The sequence below is a fragment of the Telmatherina bonti genome (assembly GCF_933228915.1).
Source record: "Telmatherina bonti genome assembly, chromosome: 8".
Classification (NCBI taxonomy): domain Eukaryota; kingdom Metazoa; phylum Chordata; class Actinopteri; order Atheriniformes; family Telmatherinidae; genus Telmatherina; species Telmatherina bonti.
In genome coordinates this window covers 32,368,834-32,390,996 of record NC_136626.1, presented here as the reverse complement: position 1 = coordinate 32,390,996, position 22,163 = coordinate 32,368,834, and the positions used below count along the sequence as shown (strand labels likewise).

Here is a 22,163-nt window from a genome sequence, read left to right as displayed (position 1 = left end):
TATTTGTACAGAACCTTCCATGTATCAAAGTCGAAGTGCTTTACATAAAACAATAAAGCACTACAGATGGTCTGACGAAGCATATAAGACAACAACAAATCACAAAACTCACAATAAAATCTTAAGTCAAATGAAAATTAAAAAAAAAAACATTGGTTAAAGTTACTGTGCAGATTTCATGAAAAAAACATCGATTTAAAAGTGTCGACATCTGTTTGTACTGAGTTTCTACTGGTCTTACTGGGTGACTAAACTTTTCATTCGGTTGATGTTTCTGATAGTAAAAAAAACTTCTTTGTGAAGCTTTGATGTTGCTGCTGGAAGTCAGAACTGAGTCCATCAACACTGCAGGGTTTAGATCTCTGCCAGTGGTTTTAAGAACCTGAGTCTCAAGATGTTTACCGACGCTGACCCTCTTCTCTTTGCAACCAAACGGAGGAATCTCTGTTTTGTCTTCATCTAATTGTAGAATATTTTCTCTCATCCAGAAGTTCATATGCTCCAAACAAAGACACAGTAAGTCTGTTGGTCTGAGGTCATCTGGTGACAAAGACGCATAAAGTTGTGTATCGTCTGCATATACAGGTTGAACAGAAAAGGTCCGGGGACGGATCTCTGAGGTCAGTATATATACATATATATATATATATATATATATATATATATATATATATATATATATATATATATATATATATATATATATATATATATATATATACATACATAGATATATATATATATATATATATATATATATATATATATATATGTATATATATATATATATATATACATATAGATGTATATATACATACAAAATATAATCACAGAGGCTCTGATTTATGCTAAGTTTTTCTCCTCTTTTCCTCTTTCACTGAAAGTTTGTGATCGGCGAACAAAGTAAGAAGGTGAAAATGGAAGCCAGAATGAGAAAGCAGGAAAGGGATTGCTCAAGAGGAAAGACACAAGTCCACCTCTGCAAAAATTCCCTGTTTGGAATCCGATGAAAGAACAGTGTGGATGTAAAACCCACTCTCTGCCTCAGTAATATTAGACTCAGTAAGCCAGCTCTTTGCCTGCTGTCCAAACGTACCAAAATGTGATTTTTCACATCATTCAGCAGCGTTTATTCCATACAAGGGTTGTATGTTCCTGATGAACCACAGAGTGTTGCAATATACGCCTGTGTCTTTATCTTGCTGTTTTTAGAAGCTAAATGTGGCTAGTTTAAGCTAATCGGCTACAGACAAAAGCTAATATGATTCTCTGAACATTTTGCACAAGTTGGGCTGGTTTGCATGCAATAACTGCATTTTCTACAATTTAAGAAGTAACTGAACGATTAGCTACTGGCCTGTTCAGTTTAAAGTGGAATTATTATGTGGATTGAGACTCTTCCGCATTAAGCCCCGCCTCCCGCCACTGCACTACATCGGGAGTGCGCACCGCAACTGTTTTCGCCGTCATTGTAACATCTCATAAACAGAAGGATTAGGCTAATATGAACTCAATAAAAAAAACAAAATACAATGTCAACACATAGCATACAGCCCTACATGTTGGAACCTGAATCAGAGCCTGAAAACAAAGTGGAAAACAGCAACCCACAGCAAGGAATGCAGCAGGATGTCTCTCTTTGGTAAACTCACCAGCCATCGTTGGAAATAACTTTATCCAACGTTTTCCACCCGTCTGATGTATTTGTACATGCCCTTGTTAACCAGTAGAAGGTAACCAATCACCGAACCTTATCCTCCGGTACGTCACAAGGATTTCCAAGTAGAAAAAACTCTCTAAAACGATGTGTTTTTCGTCACCATGGAAACCGAACGGAGAGAGTGCTGGAACTCAAACTCAAACTCAAACATGCGTTTAAGTGATAAAAAAAAAACGGTGCCGTTCACATGTCTGATGACGATTCAACACTGTAACACTGTAGAAAGCTCAGAAAACTTGAAATACCATAATAGCACCCCTTTAATGGTTTTCATACGCTGTTTGATAAGAAACAGTACTACTGTAATGTTCCATAAGCTAACAGCTAATGCTAACATTTTCATAACAATATGGTATTAACATGAGTTTTGCCAAAGTTACTGCTGCATTTGATACTTAAAGCTATAAGTTATCGGAATGTTTTTAGGACATTGTATGATTTTTTCTTTTTCTTTTTGTGTAGTGTTGGGTAGCCTGTGGAAAGTTACTAGTTTAGCGCCCCTGTGGCTAAAGGTTACACGGTATCCCTTTAACTGTTGCAGATCATTTGGATAAAGATCTTTAGGATGATGTTACCTGAACACAATTGGTCACACCTGAATATAAAGATACGTTAACACATCTTCACATCTTTGTTAAGATGCTCGTGTTATCACTGCTGACCTGCTGGGAGTGTTGTTATCTCCGTGGTGAGGCTTCCTCTTGGAGGAGCGTACAGGTGTGGGTGTAGGAGGGCCGGGCCGCTCCACCAGCCTCAGGGTCTGAAAGGTGTGGTGGTTCAGGCACTGCTCTGTGAGAAAGCGCTCCGTCGGATTCAGTAACAAGAGGTTCTGAGGCACAAATGCAGAGAAGGAACCTGTGAGATTTCTCAAGACATCCTGAACATCCAGACCTCACAAACAAACCAAAACAGTCATGCTCCTGTGAGTCATCATCATTATCATGAAAGTCAGCCTGCTGCTGTATTTAACAGCATCTTACAGTCGCAGAAACAAGCCAAACAATTATGTCAAATATGATTAGTGACATTTACTTTTTTTTCCTTCCTCCTATATTAATCTGTCTGAACTAAAACCTACAGCAGCAGCTACTTTTCTGATCTCCTTAACACCAGAAGCCAAAAATATGACTCTTTCCATCCCATTTCGCTTTGGAGAAGCAGTTAGCAAACATACAATTAAATTCACTACTGATAATGTCTCAAGAAACTGTGATTATTAATGAGAGTGACGCCTGTCGTGTCTGAAGTCAGTCCTGGTATGACATTATGTTCAGTGAGTCATTATCTGCAGGGAAAAGCACAAGAACAACCCACAATCTTGACACGGAGCTCCTGTTTACAGTGCAGACGCAGCATTCACGGCGATGCTGGAACAGAGGATGTGAACCTGGAGATGTCGAAGGCGTCTTATAGTCACGACTTAAACATGATGATAACGGCACAATGTCTGGTGCAGGAATCCTCAATCCTCGCCCACAAGGGCTGAAGTCCAGCAGGTTTTAGAAGTTTCCCTGCTGCAACACACCTGACTCAAATCAATGGGTTATAAGCAGCCTTGTGCAGTTTGACATGAAGCTCTGCACAAGTCTGAGGCTGTGTCTGAATATCCACTCTATATCCGATATCGTGCTCTATGTAGTGTCATGCCATTTTCTAGGGGTGCAAATATCCAAAGAGAAAAAAGTACTGCACTTAAAATTACCCACAAGGCATCTTGAAAAGTAGTGAGCATTGTTGGTCCCTAGACAGGTCAATATAAACCACAATGCATTGTGGGTAGCAGCTCAAAATGGCACACGTGATGCAAACATCAAAGCAGGTAAAAAAAACAAAAAAACTATAGGATATATTTTATCCTTTTATATTGAATAGACAGGCAACAAAGAGAGAAAAAAGATAAAATATTAGGGATCAAAATATTTTCACACCAGATTCGGAGAGACATCTTTACACGTGTCTTGGTTGCCGTGGTGACAGCCGGTAGTCATGTGATATACGGTGAGGAGAAAATAGGCAGCTTTGTGTCTGAATCACCAACACAGATAGTGCACTATGTAGCCTCCTGTACAGTGTAGTAAATGAGGGGTTAGAGACTAGTGTGGACGTTCGGACACTGAGTCTCAATCAGGTGTGTTGCAGCAGGGACACTTCTAAAACCTGCAGGTTCCCTGAAGTACTAAGATGTAGGATCCTGGATTTTTTTTCCTCAAAATTCTGCTTTTTATTGATTTAAAATGAATAAAAATGTGGCGAGTAAAAGGTAAAAGAATAAACCGAGTCTCTTAGCAGCAACACATATCCTCACCGGAGCTGTAATTCTCACCTTCAGCAGGTCGAGCAGGCCTCCACCGATGATTCCCAGGTATCTTCGCTCCAACGTTTGGGGGTGGTTCACAGCAGGAAACTAAAGCAATAATAGACAATGATACCGTTAGGATTGTCCATGTGACTACTGCTTGACCAATCACTACTTTAACCCTCTGAGACCTGGGTCTGTTTGTAGGCTTCTGCTCAGATGCTGCATCCCCATACTGAAGTGAGTTTATCTCTGGAACCACAAGGTCTACATGAATCCTCTTAGATCCACAGTAAAGGGGGTTTTGTTAAGTACAGCATGAGCTGCAACGTTTTTTTGTATTTTTATTTTTATTTATTGTTGTTTGGTCAAATTTACATCACAAACAAATTCAAACAACATAAAATAACATAAGTTTCATCGTTCTCATTTGACCAGGTGTAGGCAGAAGCCTTATTATACTTACCCTTCTCTCCAAATTTAAAGTACCAAATGTGTTGGAGATTTGTTTTCTTTCCATTCAGTCTGTTTTTGTAAGGTGACCAACCTGAGATGCTGCACAGCGACATGCAACACTCTCTAGCAACCTGCTTTGTGATATGCAGTTTGAAAATGATCATTTAGGGCAGTAAGTGATGTGAAAGTGCAGAAACATACGTAATTGTAATGGAAGTCATTCAGGTAATTGTTTTGCCATTAATCTACACAGTGTTGGCACACCTTAACAGGCAAAGTGTTTTGTTAGTTTCTTAGTAAAGAAACGTTAGAAGAGCTCAGTTTATATGCAGTAAGTATCCAGCTACTTCACTTCGGACTTAGGAAAAGTTCCTCTCGTTTCCTTCCATTCCTTGACACATGTCGAGGATTTTACTTCGTATGATCTGAAAATAGAGCAAGTGCCTTTTGGCGAGCTTGTCGTGTGTCTTTTCGAGGGAAATGGCTCCTGTCTGACCACTCAGCCGTCTCATCCTGATTGGCAATGAGCGCCAGCTTTTCGTCTGAACAAAGTTCTTCATCCTTGATCCCTCGGTTTGACTCCACAGGCAGATCTAAGGAGTCTATTAGTGAATCTTGATGGGTTCTGCTCCTGAAGGCTCTTTAATGCTGCAGAAATGCTCCTGTATGCTTCCTCAGATCCGTGCTTTGATCCGATCTTGTCTCACAGATTTATATACAATCCTCTTGACCCTGATGACTTGATTTTACCTCACATCGCCTGTGTGGCCTCATGTAGGCAGGCTTGTCCTGTCCTGATTATGTCAGATTAATTCAGTTGGGATCAGATGGACTTGAAACAAGTTGCGAAGGTCTCTGAAGGACCACTGATAGAAATACCTTCTACCTTTAACTTGAAAAGACTCATTCCAAAGATGAAGAAATATATATCGTCTTTTAAAAACGCAGCTCTTACAAAGATAAGAGCAAGCTGGGTGGACGAGCCGGGAGCCGAATCAGATGAGGATATCAGGAACAGAGAGTGCACAACGGCACCTCACGAGGAAAATTAAATATACAGTTTAAAGTGTTGCATAGAGCCGACTTTACTAAAGCAACACCTACAAAAATAAATCCTCAGTTTGATGCGAATTTTGATGGATGCTGAAAAAACCCGGCCAATCTACCCCAAAGGTTCTGGTCATGCCCTCCAGGTGTAATTATTACTTTAAAAAAGCTTTAATGGCTCCCTGCTTATAGTGTATTATGTGCTCATGTTTCTCAGTGTTTTGTTTATTTCATCTGTTTATTTATGTTTTCCCCCTTCTGGGGGGTTTTGTGTTTTTCTTTTTGGTTTGGTTTGTTTATTTTTTTCTGTTGCTGTTCAAGTTAAAACAGTGTGTTTACTAACACAAGTATGTAATGATTTGTATGTTTTTAATGTTTCCATCGAAACATTAAATAAATTAAAAAAAAAAAACAATAAATTAAATACATTAAAAAAATACAATAAAAAGAAAATTACAATAAATTTACAATAAAATGTACAAATTTACAAAAAAATTACATTAAATTAAAATAAAAAAATACAATAAATTAAAAAAAATAAATAAATAAAATAAATACAAAACCCCATTTTGAGGTTTTAAAAATTGATATTTTAGTACAAATTACTTAATATTTTTATGCTTTTCCCTCTGAAAGTCTTGCCTTCTCTCGACTGTGTCGTGTTGACTTGCATTATTTTTTTTTGCTTTTTTTAATTATTCCCCTCTTGTGAATTTGGTGCGCACACTTTGCTGGAGCTTTTTCAACATTCCCACACAGGGTGTGGACAGCATGACCGCTTCTCACACCCAGAAGCTGTTCTTTTCACATCACACATTGCGAGTGTTACAGAAAGCAAACTGTAGGTGGACAGCGTGATTAAACAGCCATCAAACATCCTGCATTTCTGACTGAAAAACACAGCATGCTTGCATCAAACACAAACTCCTTTCTCATAGTTTTTATCCTGTTAACATGAGAGCAGATGTGCATCAGTTAACAGGCTGAAATCTAAACAAGCACAGAAATATTGTGGAGGTAGGGATTTTCACTGAGCGAGTCCTAATAATAGCAGGTGTGCAATGTCCAAACGTTTGCCTGTTTTACTGCAGAGACCTTTTCACTGTGGAGAAACAACTTGTGTATTTCTGAGCTTAATCAGGCCAAATTTTATTTTATATCTCTGTCAGGGGGATTTCACTGTCAGAGGACTGGTGGTTGGCAGGGAAAGGGAAAGGACGACCCAGGTCTGATCTACCAGCAGCCTGCTGCCACAGAAGACTTATCACAGCCTTCCTTCACATTGCACACAGGATACATGATACGCGATGAGTCACTGTGATCCAATCAGTGACGCCACGGCAAACTTAGCCAAAAAAAAACAAGACGAGAGTGTAGAAACATCGCAGGGAGTAAAAATTAATAAGGGAAGAAGAGAAGGAGGAGGAGGCGGAAAGGAGTGAGGAGATTAAGCCGAGAGTGATGGGGAAGAGAAGCAGTAACAACATGGAGGGATCGCTCAGGGTAAAGAGCGATGAAGGGCGGCCTGACGTTACCCTCAGCCCGTGGAAGCGGGGGTTGTTGTAGAAGAGCTTCATCTGCTCTGGTGGCAGGGGCCCCAGCACTTTCTGGATGGTGAAGAGCTGGTCGATCTCACTCTCTCCAGGAAACAGTGGCTGCCCGTCACTCAGCTCTCCTAAAATGCAGCCCACTGACCACATGTCCACCGCCTTCCCGTAAGGAGCCCTGCGACCACAGATTTAATAGAAGGTGAGGCATAAACACAGTTAATAAAACAACGTATCAGTGCAGTCACTGGATTCCCAAACAGAGCTCCATAAACATAATAAAAACAGAGGTAATACCCAAGCAGGAGCTCTGGAGAGCGATACCATCTAGTGGCCACATACTCGGTGTAATTGGCATCAGTTCCTTCAGAGAGATTACGTGCAAAGCCTGGCAAAAGAAGACAGAGCGTGCAACATTGTTTAATGAGCAGCTTTTTGATACGCTCTGCATGCTTAGAAACCTAAAAATGACTTCAGCTGGATTTCTCTCTGAATGCTAATGATGCTGCAGAGTCGGTGGGTTAGGTAAAAGCTGCACTGATGTAACAGATATACCACCACGCTGATGAGCGGGAACCTGTACAACAACGCTGCTGTAATCAAATTAGAAGTGGAAAGTGCTTAAGGAATATTAGGTAATACAGAAAAATTAAATCATAATCCTGAAGATACTTTGCAGAATTAGTTGTGAGGAGTCAGATGAAAAGTTCAGCGCGACTCTCATTTCTGCACATTACACAACAAAACACAGTCAGGAGGTTGTTTGTTGTTCATAAAAATACAGACCAAAACAAAAACAAGAAATATTTAACCCATAATAAAATTTAACCCATAATAGGCGGTATTTAACTTCCAGCAGCTTCAGGCATGTCTTCATCTTATTCCTGTAAAGTATTTTCAGCTAATTACTGCATGATATAATAGCTATATATATATATATATATATATATATATATATATATATATATATATATATATGTATATATATATATATGTATATATATATATATATATATATATATATATATATATATATATATATATATATATATGTATATATATATATATATATATATATATATATATAAATCATGTTTCCGTGGTGACCACATATACCATGGTAATGGTCACTCCTTAATGGGCGTCACCATAGCAACGTGTTAATCAACTGGTTGAGGTCAGCTGGCTTTGACAGGTGAATGAGAGAAATGCGCCGTAAATGTGAATATAAGTAGTTCAGCAACATGTCTTCTACTAACTTGTCGTTGGATTATTATTATGTCCATTTGTAGTTGCTTTAAATGTCTACATAAAATCCTTAGATGAGTATATTTTATCTGACATCTATAATTACGCATTGCATTTCGGTTGTTCAGCATAAAAAAGTACATCAAAGCCAACATAAAATAGTTTCTAAACTTTGTCATATTTTGCGAGTTTTGTAAGAAAAATGGTTTTAATGTCTTTGCAGAGTCTGGAACACCATGACTCGCATATTTATTTAACAAATAGCGTGTATAAATGAATTAAACATTCATTTTAATGCCAGTCAGTTATCTTTATCTTCATTATTTATATTTTCTCTTCTGCATCCATCGTCCACTTTCTTCATATAAACTGTCTTTGTTTTTCCATCCAGCTTTCACTCTGGTTCATGAGTTACATCACGAGTTCTCTGTTTCCTCTCTGAGAAATTCCTCCTGTTTTTTGAGAGGATTATGTAATTTATTGCTTTTTGTTAACATAAACATGCCTTAAAATCTGTACCTCAATGAATTTTAGAGAAGACTCTACATAGTCGCCTAATGTTTGCTGAAACGAAGCCTGAGTTAGAGGTTTGTAAATACGCATTGTGTTGTTTTTACGATGTGACTCAAACACAAGTCCTGACTTTTTATCCCGTACTCTGAACCTGTTCAACAATGCTGACTTATGTTGATGGAGCCGAGTCAAACTGGTCATTTCTCAAAGCTGCTCGGTCTCTTTATCCACCAAAACAACACATGATGAAAATGACTGTGCAGGAAGACGCGGCCCTGAACGTAAACCTTTGCAGCCGAGTCTGTTTGGCCCGTTTGTGCTCTGACACAGAGCAAACAGCACGTCTTCCGTCTCTCACTCCAGATTGTCCGCATGATGCTGGCTATGCCGTGTTTTACGTTTCCTCTGCGTGTTGTGGTGCCACGAGACTGAATCAAAGCATGATCAGACACTTGTTTCCCAACATGTTTCATTAATTGAGATGAGACGAACGCAGCGCAGCTGCCTGAGAAGCAGCAGAGAAGGATGCATGCAGAGCTTTAGATACCCACATGAACCTGCCGGCTGCGCTCATGAAGCACCGGTTTCAGCCAAATATAGCATCTGTTGAAAATGCTGCTTTTACATCACAGCTCTGACTGCTTGGCCACCTTTCCTGTAGGATTTAATAGAAGTGCTCACCGAAGTCGCAAAGCTTGAGGACGTCATTGGAACTGATGAGAAGATTTTCTGGCTTTATGTCTGAGGAGGAAGAACACAGATGGGGAGTAAGCTTGGCCGGTGGGCAGCTTCATGACGTCATCACTTTTCTGCCTCCACATGTTCACCTCACTGTGATGACTAAATGAAATATTTAGCTTCAAAAAATACGAGAAAAAAACCAACTTCTATCAGGAAAAATGCACAGATTGTAAAGAAAAACTACCCCCCCCTTCGCCAAACAGTGTCATGTGTGTGCCTGGGGATCCTACAGGCCGATTGGATGCCTGCTCTGTTGCTTTTGCAGTGCCAGAAGCTCACATGGGCCATCTGGTTGCTTGATCTGCTGCAAGTGATTCACCAAAAGCTTTTCTTGTGAACACTAAAGGTTTGGTAAAATCCATAGGGCCATCTTAAAAATCTGCCTTCCCATACCTGGAAAAATGGGCATGTTTTCATTTTAAACCCTAAAAGAAACAGTATTAGGCTGTACTGGTGTCTTATTTCTGCAAGATCATAATTTTCTTCCTGTCCCACAATCATTGTCTCCCTCTGTTTTTTTATTTATTTACTATGTGCTGTAAGAAAAAAAAAGAAAAGAAAAACATCTACATTACCTCTGTGCACAATGTCATGTTTATGGCACCAGTGAATAGCTTTGATTAGCTGGAAGATGTAGCTGCGGGCTTTTTCAGTCGGCACACCGGTGGGTAACTCTTCCAGCAGCTCAAGCATGTTCTGAAAGAGAACAAATGTTAAAAGTAAATAACATAAACATAAAAAAATAAAATAAAATAATGAAATGAGCTAAACTACATTAAAATAAAATATAATGAAATAAACAATTAATTAAGTTCAAATGAATGACACTAAAATCAAATCAAACAAAATAAAAACATTATTTAAAATGATAAAAAATAGAATAACATAAAAAAATGAAATGACACAAAATAAAAGGACATAGTAGAAAATAAGATAAACTAAAATACACTAAAATAAAATAAAACAATGAATTAAATTAAAATAAATCACATTAAAATAATAAATATTAATTAAAATGACAAAAAAGAAAATGACAAAATAAAATGACAAAGGATAAACTAAACAATGCCAAACTATACTAAAACAAACAATGAATTAATTCTAATAAATAACACTAAAAATAAAAAAAAAAGAAAAGGACAAAAATACAAATGACGTATAATAAAAATAAAATTACATAGGATACAATACACTACATTAAACTATACTGAAATAAATAAAAAAAACAATGAATTAAATCTAATAAATAAAATAAAATAAATAATAAAATGGCAAAAAATAAAATGACATAAAATAAAAAAAAGACATAAAATACAATAAAATAAAATTAGATAAATTGACATAAAAATAAAATAAAATGACAAAGGATAAACTAGACTATACTAAACTATACTGAAGCAAAAATGAATTCATCCCAATAAATAACAAAAAATAAAACGACTACTAAAACTATACTAAATACTAAACTATACCGAAATAAAATAATAAAATAAAATAAAATAAAATAAAATAAAATAAAATAAAATAAAATAAAATAAAATAAAATGTGGTCTAGATGAGGACCCTCTCTGTAGACTGTACTCACCTTTTCCACATACTCAAAAACAAGATACAGCTTCCCTCTTCTGCGAAAGGCCTCCTTCAACTCCACAATATTCTCCTGCTTGAGTGTGCGGAGCATCTTAAGCTCCCGCAGTGTTGTTTCTTTAACCTCCTCATTTTCTGACAAGACAAAGAGACAAGAGAAAAATTCTGATGACAGTGAGCTTCTTAGTGGTGATGAATATGGGATGCAGACCAGCAGAAACAAAACAGATGGAGTGTTTGACAATTAAAACCACGAGTGTCCCTTCATGAGGACATGAAGCCTCTTACCTTCACTGTCCTTGAATTTCTTAATGGCCACGATTTCATTGGTCTCCTGCAAGAAAAGCACAAAGCCGTGTGTGAGAAATGAGTCCTGCATTTTACAGCTGCTGACATAAATCATGGTAATGGAAAAAGTCTACAAAGATCGCTGAAGGCATACAGAATAGGAACAACCTCAGTGTTGCTGCTTTCACTGCTGCTATTGAGGAATATAAATACTTAGTACAAGTTACCGCTGGCATTTCCCAGCATAGTGCTGGAACTAATACAGATATTTGTCAACATTTGGCTTTTCCTTTTGACTCACCGTCATGTTTGACCAGTTCCAGTGTTTTTTTTTTTACATTTGGGAGCAAACACATTTGTGTCTTATATTATATAATTACATCAGAGTTGGTTTTCAGACTTTAAAATTATGGTGACAAAAACATAAATGGACGACCTCCGGCAATAAATGATTCCCTGAATAAGTAACCAATGCACTTAAAAAAGCTTACTTTTGTGGGGAAAAATGGATCCTTGTCAGCTGTTTAAAAGGTTTGACCAACTTTGAGATGCTTCTTGTTGTCGCTTTGCTAAGTTTTCTGTCAGAGATGCACAAGCACCACCAGCCCCGTTTCCTGACATGTCCTACTTAGGCCTGGTAATTCTGCCTATGGCTCAGAGCTGTGCTCCAGTTCACCCCCATCCCTCCAACCCGCCTCCTCACTAAGCCAAAGGCAACATCGCACCACTCCAACATGGATCACAGCGAACAGTAAACTCCCCTCCGAGGACTGAGAGATGACACACACCCAGGTCAATCCTTCACATGCATCACTTATGCAGGATAGCCTGAGCTAAATATTGACATAATAACATGTTTCATTTCTCATCTTTGATCACTCATGGAGGAAATAAGACTCGATCAGTAGCGAATAAGATTTCAGTACCAGAATAAATGTGTATCTGCAGGACTTAATCATGGTAATCTGAACTGAAAGTGATAGTACTATTATCATATTAAACCATGTGAGAACATAAATAATACATAAAATATGAATTTTAAATAATCTTTCAGAGCTCAGTTACCTGTAATGATGCCCCCCAGATGCTTTTATACTATTAAACGCCACAAGATGGCTATCACTAATGTATTTATAATCTGTATCATTTACATAGTAAACAGAAAAATGTGCAGAAATAGATTTTTACCTTTCATAAGAGCCCAGTGTTTGTTCTTTCTGACTATATGTTTCATCATTATGTGGGACAAACTGAACTATCTGTGTAAGTAGAAACTATTAAATCCCCACAGACTCAGTTAATTCAGCTACATTCATGTTAGCGTCTGGGTTTTGGTCTATTAGCTTGGCTGGTAATCTCAGAAACTGTCTATTTATTTACATGAAAATGAAAGTTTTCCTGTGCATTTTCACACACAGCTGAGATGTAGTTCACCCAACACTGCAACCGGGTGACAGACATGCCCCCTTTCAGCTTGTTAGTAGTGGGCTTCTTCTGGTTCAGGTCTAAACAACAGACAAAGGACTTAGCTGGTGGCAAATTTGTCTCCATTCCAAGCAGGAATTTGGACAACTTTTTTCCAGAAACATGCCGTTGTGACCCGTTGTGATTATTGCTTTTTGCTAATGGCTGCTTCTGCTGCTTTTTCTATGTGGCAGCATATTCTGAGTTATAATCTGAGTTAAAGTCCAGGTCAGGAACTGTGAAGCTGAGCATATAAACCAATTTGAGACTTACTCAGTGTAAACTCAAACTACAGAAAGGCACTTTCCCAATCATTGTGGGAGTAATCTGATACCAAACCTTATTTTCTGGCCATGCCATTCTAGCTTTTAGAGCTTTGATTTTCTATTTTGATGTGGTTGAAATATTAATGCTTGTTTTAAAAGTCTGGTTTCTGTTTTTTTGACTTTTGGATTGATTCATCTGAAGATGAAGCAAAATCATTTCACTGATTTTTGTCTTAAAAACATCCCAGACAGCGGACCACCTAAACAAAGACATGTGGAGTTCCTCAAGGCTCCATTTTGAGGTCCTTGTTGTTCAGCATCTGCATGTTCCTCTAGCTCAGATGATTGAAACAAGCCAGATATGCGATCACGTGATTTTACTGCCAGGACACTCTGGTCCTATACAAAGTCCATACCTCGGCTGAATCAGCACTTCTTGTTGCTGATGTGCCAAAATTTCTTCTAAAAGATTGTCTTTGAAAACAAAACAGCCAGCAACGTTAAACAGATCAAATAAAATAAATGAATTAATCAAATTAGCCATTTACCACCTGAAGACTGTATTTGGGATAAAACTGGATGTATACGCGCCGTCTGCATATGGCTGGTCTGGCGTAGCTGACGTTGGTAAAATGTGTCCTTTCACACTGAGCGTAAGATTAAGCCGCTGTGTTTTCAGCAGTTTTAACAAATGTAATGGTTTTTTTACAGGTCTCTGCTGACACCATATGAGCCACAAAGATATCTAAGATCATCTGGGACAATTTTATTTCCATCCCATGAAAAGCTGAACTCCAATCTAAACATTAGTTCTTTTAAAACAAGCATTAAAGCAAATATTTGCAACCAATGTTAATGAAGTGAGAGAGTGGTCTTTTTCTAGATAAAACAAAACACTCCAAGGCACTCTACTTAAAACGGACTATTATGCCTTTATTTTCAGTCATAGTGACCTTTAAAAATACCACCGTGTTTCAGCACTGGCCTTTGCCAGGTGTCAAACAAATTTAATGTGCTTACGGCGTATTCAAGGTGGAATTACACCAACTGAAATTTTGCACCCGTAATGAAACTTTCCATCAAAAACACAAAGAACTACAAACATGAATACCTAAATACACAAGGAGATATTATCTAAAATCACAAGTTACTCCCACTAGAAAAGACCGTCCAAACAGTCAACAATAACACATCATAATAATGAACATTACAGGAGTTTAAAAAATCTTTTTCGTAAAGTGTAAGTGTAAGATTTTACAAGTAAACTTGTAAAATCAACTTCGTCTTTCAGACCTGGACATTAAACAGCTTGTAGTTTAAAAATGGTGACAGACAACGCAAACTCAACCAAACGGAGGTTTTTTGGGTTTTTAAATAGGATGTATTTCCTGTTGACATCTGTCTGTATATTATGCAACTCGCTGTGTTTTCTTTTGTCTTATGATCATGTACAGATCGTTGGGTTGTCTTATGTCCGACATGCGCATTGTAACTCTGCCTTCCCAGGATAAAAGTTAAATGTTATCTAGGCAGAAGAAAGTTCAGTCCTGACACTAGAACTATTAAGGGCACATTCACATGAGCGCTTTTGATTAAAATCCTATTCAGCTTGCTCAGAAAGTCCGCTTTCACTAGGGTATTGTGCGGAGGCAAGAAGGAATTCCGATTCGGATCAAAGAAACTCATTTTGCCTATAAATGCCCGTCTCAGTCTGTTTAAAGAGGACCAAATACAGGAAGTGGACTACAAAACAAAGTGCATTGTGAGTTCAGCACATGGCATCGTGGGTAAACCCAACCGAACACACACACGTGGGGTGAGAGTTGGAAGAATTTGGTAACAGTTCTGACGGAAGTCTGATTAACCAGACCACTAGGATCTGATGCAGATCCATATTTCTTGCCTGGTGTATAGTGAAGCACATTTTTTTAAAAGGTTCAGTTCTTTTGAAGAGTGCAGCTGGAATGCAATCTCGGTTCGGAATAATGAACCAAGTTCCCAATCAGACAAAGTCTGGCAGACCATCCTGACACGAATGCACCCAAAAAGACCTTATGAACTGATTCAAAAACTAGGGGTGGGAAAATCTAATCGATATATCGAAAATCGGGATTTTTTGCTTCACAATTTAAAAAAGAAGAAAAAAGAAAACCGACTATTTAAGGGATTATTTAAACAACTGCAAGGAAGAAAAGATTATAATTGTAAAGGGGGGCAGAAATACATATGCACTGCTTCATCCTGCTCCTTTTCGGACTCTATAATCTATCTTTTTTAACCTGTTGATTAAATTGTGTTATTTTGTCTGAAATAAAGAAATATCTAATCTAATCTAATCTAAAATACATTTTTTTTGTTAAAAAATCTCTTTTTTTTCAAATAAATAAAAATAATCCATTATAATTTTTTTTTTTACTTTTTATTGTTTTCATTGTTTTTTTTTTTACTTGTTTTGTTTTGTTTTTTTTTTACTTGATTTGATAATGGTTAACTCTTTCAGAGTTTGCAACAGAAACACTATATCTGTTTTGTTTCCAGCATTTTCCTCAGGTTATATGGAAACTCATCACGTCAGCTAACCCTCACATGGTTTAAGCCTGCGCAGAAAGAACATACACCACAGATACCATCAGAATAAGTGTAAACATGGATGATTTTTCCTGGTGGTTGGATAAGGGGAAAGTTTAAACCATTCGATCACATCACAAAGACTCCGTATTGAAGTTTTGTCAAGCCTAACCCAAATAAACCAAGTTGTATTTAACTTAGTATTACTCCCCTCAGAGGTAGTTTCACTTACTTTACTAAATTAAAAGAATGAAGTTTGAAGTGTAAAAGGGTTTGTTAACTTCACTGACAACCTGTTTGTTTTGATGGATCAGGCTTAACAAACCCCTTAGCCAAAAAACCAGACATCCAGTTCCCAAAACATCACCCAAAAACCACTTTGGGAAGTTCCTTGTCATCAAGTTCAGCTTTAAGTAGTTTTTTCTCTGATGTGAAAAAACTGGCGTACCGCCACTGTGCGCCAGTGAACCCACTTATTCCTTCCTGCAGAAGCACCATAAAGGTCTCAGACTTGAGTCTTCATCACCCCCACCTTTGTGAAACTCCACTTAAACTTCACAGCTGGTGACTTCAAATCTTAAGAGACCCCATGTAACTCATTTCTTTGCTCCATTTCACAAAGCATTACATCATTTTAAACAGTTCAAGTTATTTCTGCTTCAAGTGCAAAATGCATAATGCAGCCCAGCCGCCCAGACAGCAGATGCTGCTCATGTTCACACGCCTTATACTGCTAATCTGAACCTAAACGCAGCTAATAAAAGGCTAATTAGTCTGTTCCACCACATCAAGAGATTCTCATCATGATGTGGTGGAACTGGAGATTCTCATCATGATGATGTGGAACTGGAGATTCTCATCATGGTGAGGTGGAACTGGAGATTCTCATCATGATGTGGTGGAACTGGAGATTCTCATCATGATGTGGTGGAACAGGAGATTCTCATCATGGTGAGGTGGAACGGGAGATTCTCATCATGATGTGGTGGAACTGGAGATTCTCATCATGATGTGGTGGAACTGGAGATTCTCATCATGATGTGGTGGAACTGGAGATTCTCATCATGATGTGGTGGAACTGGAGATTCTCATCATGATGTGGTGGAACTGGAGATTCTCATCATGATGTGGTGGAACTGGAGATTCTCATCATGATGTGGTGGAATGGGAGATTCTCATCATGATGTGGTGGAACTGGAGATTCTCATCATGATGTGGTGGAACGGGAGATTCTCATCATGATGTGGTGGAACGGGAGATTCTCATCATGATGTGGTGGAACTGGAGATTCTCATCATGATGTGGTGGAACGGGAGATTCTCATCATGATGTGGTGGAACTGGAGATTCTCATGGTGATGAGGTGGAACAGGAGATTCTCATGGTGATGAGGTGGAACAGGAGATACTTATCATGATGTGGTGGAACGGGAGATTCTCATGGTGATGAGGTGGAACTGGAGATTCTCATGGTGATGAGGTGGAACAGGAGATACTTATCATGATGTGGTGGAACGGGAGATTCTCATGGTGATGAGGTGGAACTGGAGATTCTCATGGTGATGAGGTGGAACAGGAGATACTTATCATGATGTGGTGGAACTGGAGATTCTCATGGTGATGAGGTGGAACTGGAGATTCTCATGGTGATGAGGTGGAATGGGAGATTCTCATGGTGATGAGGTGGAACTGGAGATTCTCATGGTGATGAGGTGGAACAGGAGATACTTATCATGATGTGGTGGAACGAGAGATTCTCATGGTGATGAGGTGGAACAGGAGATACTTATCATGATGAGGTGGAACGGGAGATTCTCATGGTGATGAGGTGGAACGGGAGATTCTCATGGTGAGGTGGAACGGGAGATTCTCATGGTGATGAGGTGGAACGGGAGATTCTTATGGTGATGAGGTGGAACTGGAGATTCTCATGATGAGGTGGAACGGGAGATTCTCATGGTGATGAGGTGGAACGGGAGATACTTATCATGATGTGGTGGAACTGGAGATTCTCATCATGATGTGGTGGAACTGGAGATTCTCATCATGATGAGGTGGAACTGGAGATTCTCATCATGATGAGGTGGAACAGGAGATACTTATCATGATGAGGTGGAACGGGAGATTCTCATGGTGATGAGGTGGAACAGGAGATACTTATCATGATGAGGTGGAACGGGAGATTCTTATGGTGATGAGGTGGAACTGGAGATTCTCATGATGAGGTGGAACGGGAGATTCTCATGGTGATGAGGTGGAACGGGAGATTCTCATGGTGATGAGGTGGAACGGGAGATACTTATCATGATGAGGTGGAACGGGAGATTCTTATGGTGATGAGGTGGAACTGGAGATTCTCATGATGAGGTGGAACGGGAGATTCTCATGGTGATGAGGTGGAACGGGAGATTCTCATGGTGATGAGGTGGAACGGGAGATACTTATCATGATGTGGTGGAACTGGAGATTCTCATCATGATGTGGTGGAACTGGAGATTCTCATCATGATGAGGTGGAACGGGAGATTCTCATCATGATGTGGTAGAATGGGAGATTCTCATGGTGATGTGTTGGAACTGGACATTTCCATGGTGATGTGCAGTAACTGTGTGATGCTTTATGACAATATGGAGCAATATCGCTGAGGAATGTTACCAACACCTTGTTTAATCAGTGACACCAAGAATCGGGGTGATTATAAAGGAAAATTGGGGTCAACCTGATACTGGCAAGATGGATCTGATAAACTGACCAGTGAGTAGTTTTTATATTCCACCTATGCAGTCATTATAAATCTGAATTATCAATTGGGATATAAAGCAAGTGCAGTAAAAATGCAGAGAATGCTGCGACTATTTTGTCATAGCGGTCAGAAATGAACTGCTTGGCTTTTGGATGGACAATCTGACAGTTTAATGTCATGGATCAGTAGTTGATCTCCTTTTCATTAAGAGAGCAACAGTGTCCAAACATTCTGACTCCACATCCACTTTAGTGAAACTGTGATTGGCCATGACACAATTAGGACGACGCTCACTGAATGTGCCATGCATCCAGGCGATGCAACTTATTTTGTTAACAGAGAAACAGCAAGGCAGACAAGAGAAGACTTTGTGTCTGAACAATGGAAATGGTTTCACATCTTCAGCCATGAAATCGTTCACACAAACTTAGCAGAGAACCATTTTGAAAAACTGCAAGTAAATACTGGAACCTTTCATTTCAAATGAAAACATCCAGAAACAGACAGAAAATGTGACAAAAACTACAATAAATATGTTTCAGCGGACTGCAGAAGGAATGGATTTAGGGGCTTCAGTACCGGCTCTGTAGCTGGAAGCCAAGGATTCACTGTGGCGACTCCTTCGGGGGGAAAAGCCGAAAGGTAAACAACAACAACAACAACAACAAAGGGATTGTATTTCTCTGGTTTCTAGTGGATATGGGGATTTTTGCATCCTGTCCTTTTGCATATAGAGTATATTTACAGTAGTTTTCACAGCACATTTGGGATGAATTCTGTATGTATTTAAATAAGTAATGCACTGTGATTAATTAAATCCCAGTGGCCAGTCCTTTTAAAAACTCATAGTGTCATTGCAGTTTTTGTGTCACAGTGTGCTGGGTAGGACCAAGAGCAGACCGATGTAGCAGGAGAGAGACTTTTGCATGCAAGGGCAAGGTTTTAATTCATGAAACTGAACTGGAACGTTTGATGTGAAACAATATTCCATGAACTGAATCGAGATGCAGATGTTACGTGTTCCAAATCGCGTTCCATTGCGTCACCAGTTGTTCCGAAATGCCGCGGTTGTTTCACCCCGCTTAAGTTAAAAAACACAACAAAATGTGCAACAACCATTTTACCTTGTGTCCAACAAGGAATAATGAAATATGTTTACTACATTTTCCCAAAACACAAATGCTCACATCCATATATGTTTCTCCTGCGAGACAATATTCTCCGATGCAGAAGCGACTTTGAGGAAGATGCAAAACCGTCTCAGTCTAGTACAGTTTCTAATAAAAAATACTTAAAAGTACAGAAGCACCCCCTATAAATACTAACTAGTTCAAAATTAAACATGTTTCCATACAAACATCACTATAAACCAACACCAAAAATCATAGCAGACAGAACAACCCAACAAACATGAAAATATTACAATTTATTGAGTTTGATATTTTGATATATTTTTGGCCACTCGATGTCACTGTGGTGATGTGTTCCGAACGTTCAATAAGATCGATTCTTTTATCCGAAACAATCATTCCGAATTCTGAATTTCTGCCTTCACTAGTTTTAATGAAACAAAAAAACCCCAAACGGGGAGCATGGACGGGATAAGACCTGACACGGCAGTGAAATGGCAAAAAGGAATTAAACTAAGTGGTATGGATACACAGAGAGGACAAACGACATATGCGGAGCGAATTAGCAAAATGAAACCAGGGGTACAAATGATCAGGGAAAAGTGGGAAAATAAGCAGAATGCATGAGGACAGAAATCTACAAAATAAAACAGGAAACCAGACAGGACAACAAAAGAACTATAAACCAAAACCACAACACAGATCATAACATTTTGCAGCAATGCTGTTTGGGACTTCTAACATTGGGGTACATCAGCCATAAATATTTGAACTCAAAAGTGATTGTCAAAAAGACAAGGTCAAAAGAAAGAGGGTTGCAGTTAAGAGGAGATCAGCAAGTGACCTTTTCTGTCCACAGCCTCAGAAGAGTGAGCTTAACCAGTTTGCAGCTCTGAAGCTCCCGTTTTGCCCAACTTAAGCTTGTTCCATCCTCCACGAGAAGCAAGAACTGAGTTCTTGCTCGCAAGGCTGCAAGAACATAAAAAATCATTTTTTGTCAGGTCCTCCACAAGAAGCAGGTCTGCAGCGGGGAGGGATCACTGCGGGGGGGTGATGTCTGCTTTTATGTACAATGAACCCAGTTGTTACCTCCGCCAGGGAGGTTGTGTTTTCCCCGGCGTCTTTGTGCTCAAGATAACTCAAAAGGTTACGGACGGATTTTTATAAACATTTCAAGAGTTGTTGGAAATGTGAAAATGAAGAACTGATTAAATTCTGGTGGTGATCCGGATCACCGTCTGGATCCAGCAATTGATGAAAAGGATTCTTTAACATTGTGCTTGGCGGAGGTTTCCACTCTGAGTGCTTTTCTAGTTTCATATTTAACAAGCAACTTCGTCCGCGGCAGGGCGGGCCGTGCACGCGGCAGGGCGGGCCGTGCACGCGGCAGGGCGGGCCGTGCACGCGGCTGGGTCCGAGTGTTTTAACGCCACATGCAAAAATATTTGTACTTTCTCACCACCTCAATCAGCTGTTTGATTAAAACAATCCGTTTTACCTGCAACAGCAAAAACGCAGGAGCCGCAACTCTGCTTCATGCTTTCTCCGTGTTAACCACGCCCACCACAAATGTCCGACCAATCACACGATACTTCTCGGAGCCCCGCAAGAAAAAAGTTCTGCCAGCTCGATATGTCGAGAACTGTCTTCAAACATGTCCGCGAGAACAAAATGACGTCATTTTCTTCTCGGAGCCTCGAGAACAACAAAAAAGTTCTCGTTTCACGTGGAGGATGGAACAGGCTTTAGAGCTCAGGAACTCAGGCGCTACCTTCTCATTTCATCAGTTTCCTGTGGTACAAGCAGAACATTCAGGATGTCTGACCTGAGGGTGATGTGGCACTCTCAGGATTCACAGGAATCCTCAACCAAAGCAGCGGCTGATTTGCTCGTGATGCAATTTATAACACAATAAAAACTGAATGTTTACCAGTCTGCAATGGACTGGCGAGCTGTCCAGGGTGTACCCTGCCTGTCGCCCAAAGCCAGCTGGGAAAGGCTCCAGCTTCCCCGCGACCCTGAATTGGATTAAGCGGTTCCGAAAATTAATGAATGAATGAATGTTTACCAGTTTAACTAAAGGATCTTTAGGGTTTCACTTTCCAGTTTACTGCTGATTGTCATTATCCAGTAATGAAAAAGAGAAACGTCCAGATTTTTAGCTTTATGTGATTGTTGGGGTGAGAAAGGAGCAAAGTTCAGGTTGATCAGGTTGACTCAGCTTCCATTATCAAAACCATGAGATCTTCATGTACATTTTTTAAGACATACTGTATTATACACACAACAGACCTCATGACAACAGACGTTTCTGTAGTGGCCCACTGCGAAGCAGACAGATTAACATTTCAGACACCACAGAGGACTCTCGCTCGCTCAGATATCCCCAGGTGCAAAGCTCTACTTTCTCTTGCGTTTAGATTTATTAATGTTTCTAAATCAGCTGAGTTGGGGAACACCTGGGTTACTTGACAAGGAGAGTTAGCTTATCATAGCTTAGCGTGAGACGTGACGGTGCTTTCCATCCAACTTTTGGATGTAAAACTTTTAC

At 39.2% G+C, this 22,163-nt stretch overlaps 1 protein-coding gene across 2 annotated transcripts in view; it reads right to left on the bottom strand.

Moving 5' to 3' along the window:
- Positions 1-22,163, bottom strand: part of LOC306759612 (cyclin-dependent kinase-like 5) — a 58,373-nt gene that overhangs the window by 7,508 nt on the left and 28,702 nt on the right. For both annotated transcript variants that reach the window (XM_079245302.1, XM_079245303.1), the window contains 8 exons: positions 11,444-11,489; positions 11,154-11,290; positions 10,144-10,264; positions 9,509-9,568; positions 7,364-7,454; positions 7,055-7,244; positions 4,044-4,124; positions 2,383-2,549 (listed from right to left, as the gene is read on the bottom strand). In XM_079245302.1, coding sequence (XP_079101428.1) covers positions 2,383-2,549; positions 4,044-4,124; positions 7,055-7,244; positions 7,364-7,454; positions 9,509-9,568; positions 10,144-10,264; positions 11,154-11,290; positions 11,444-11,489 — 893 coding nt within the window. The remainder of the gene's footprint in view (positions 1-2,382; positions 2,550-4,043; positions 4,125-7,054; positions 7,245-7,363; positions 7,455-9,508; positions 9,569-10,143; positions 10,265-11,153; positions 11,291-11,443; positions 11,490-22,163) is intronic.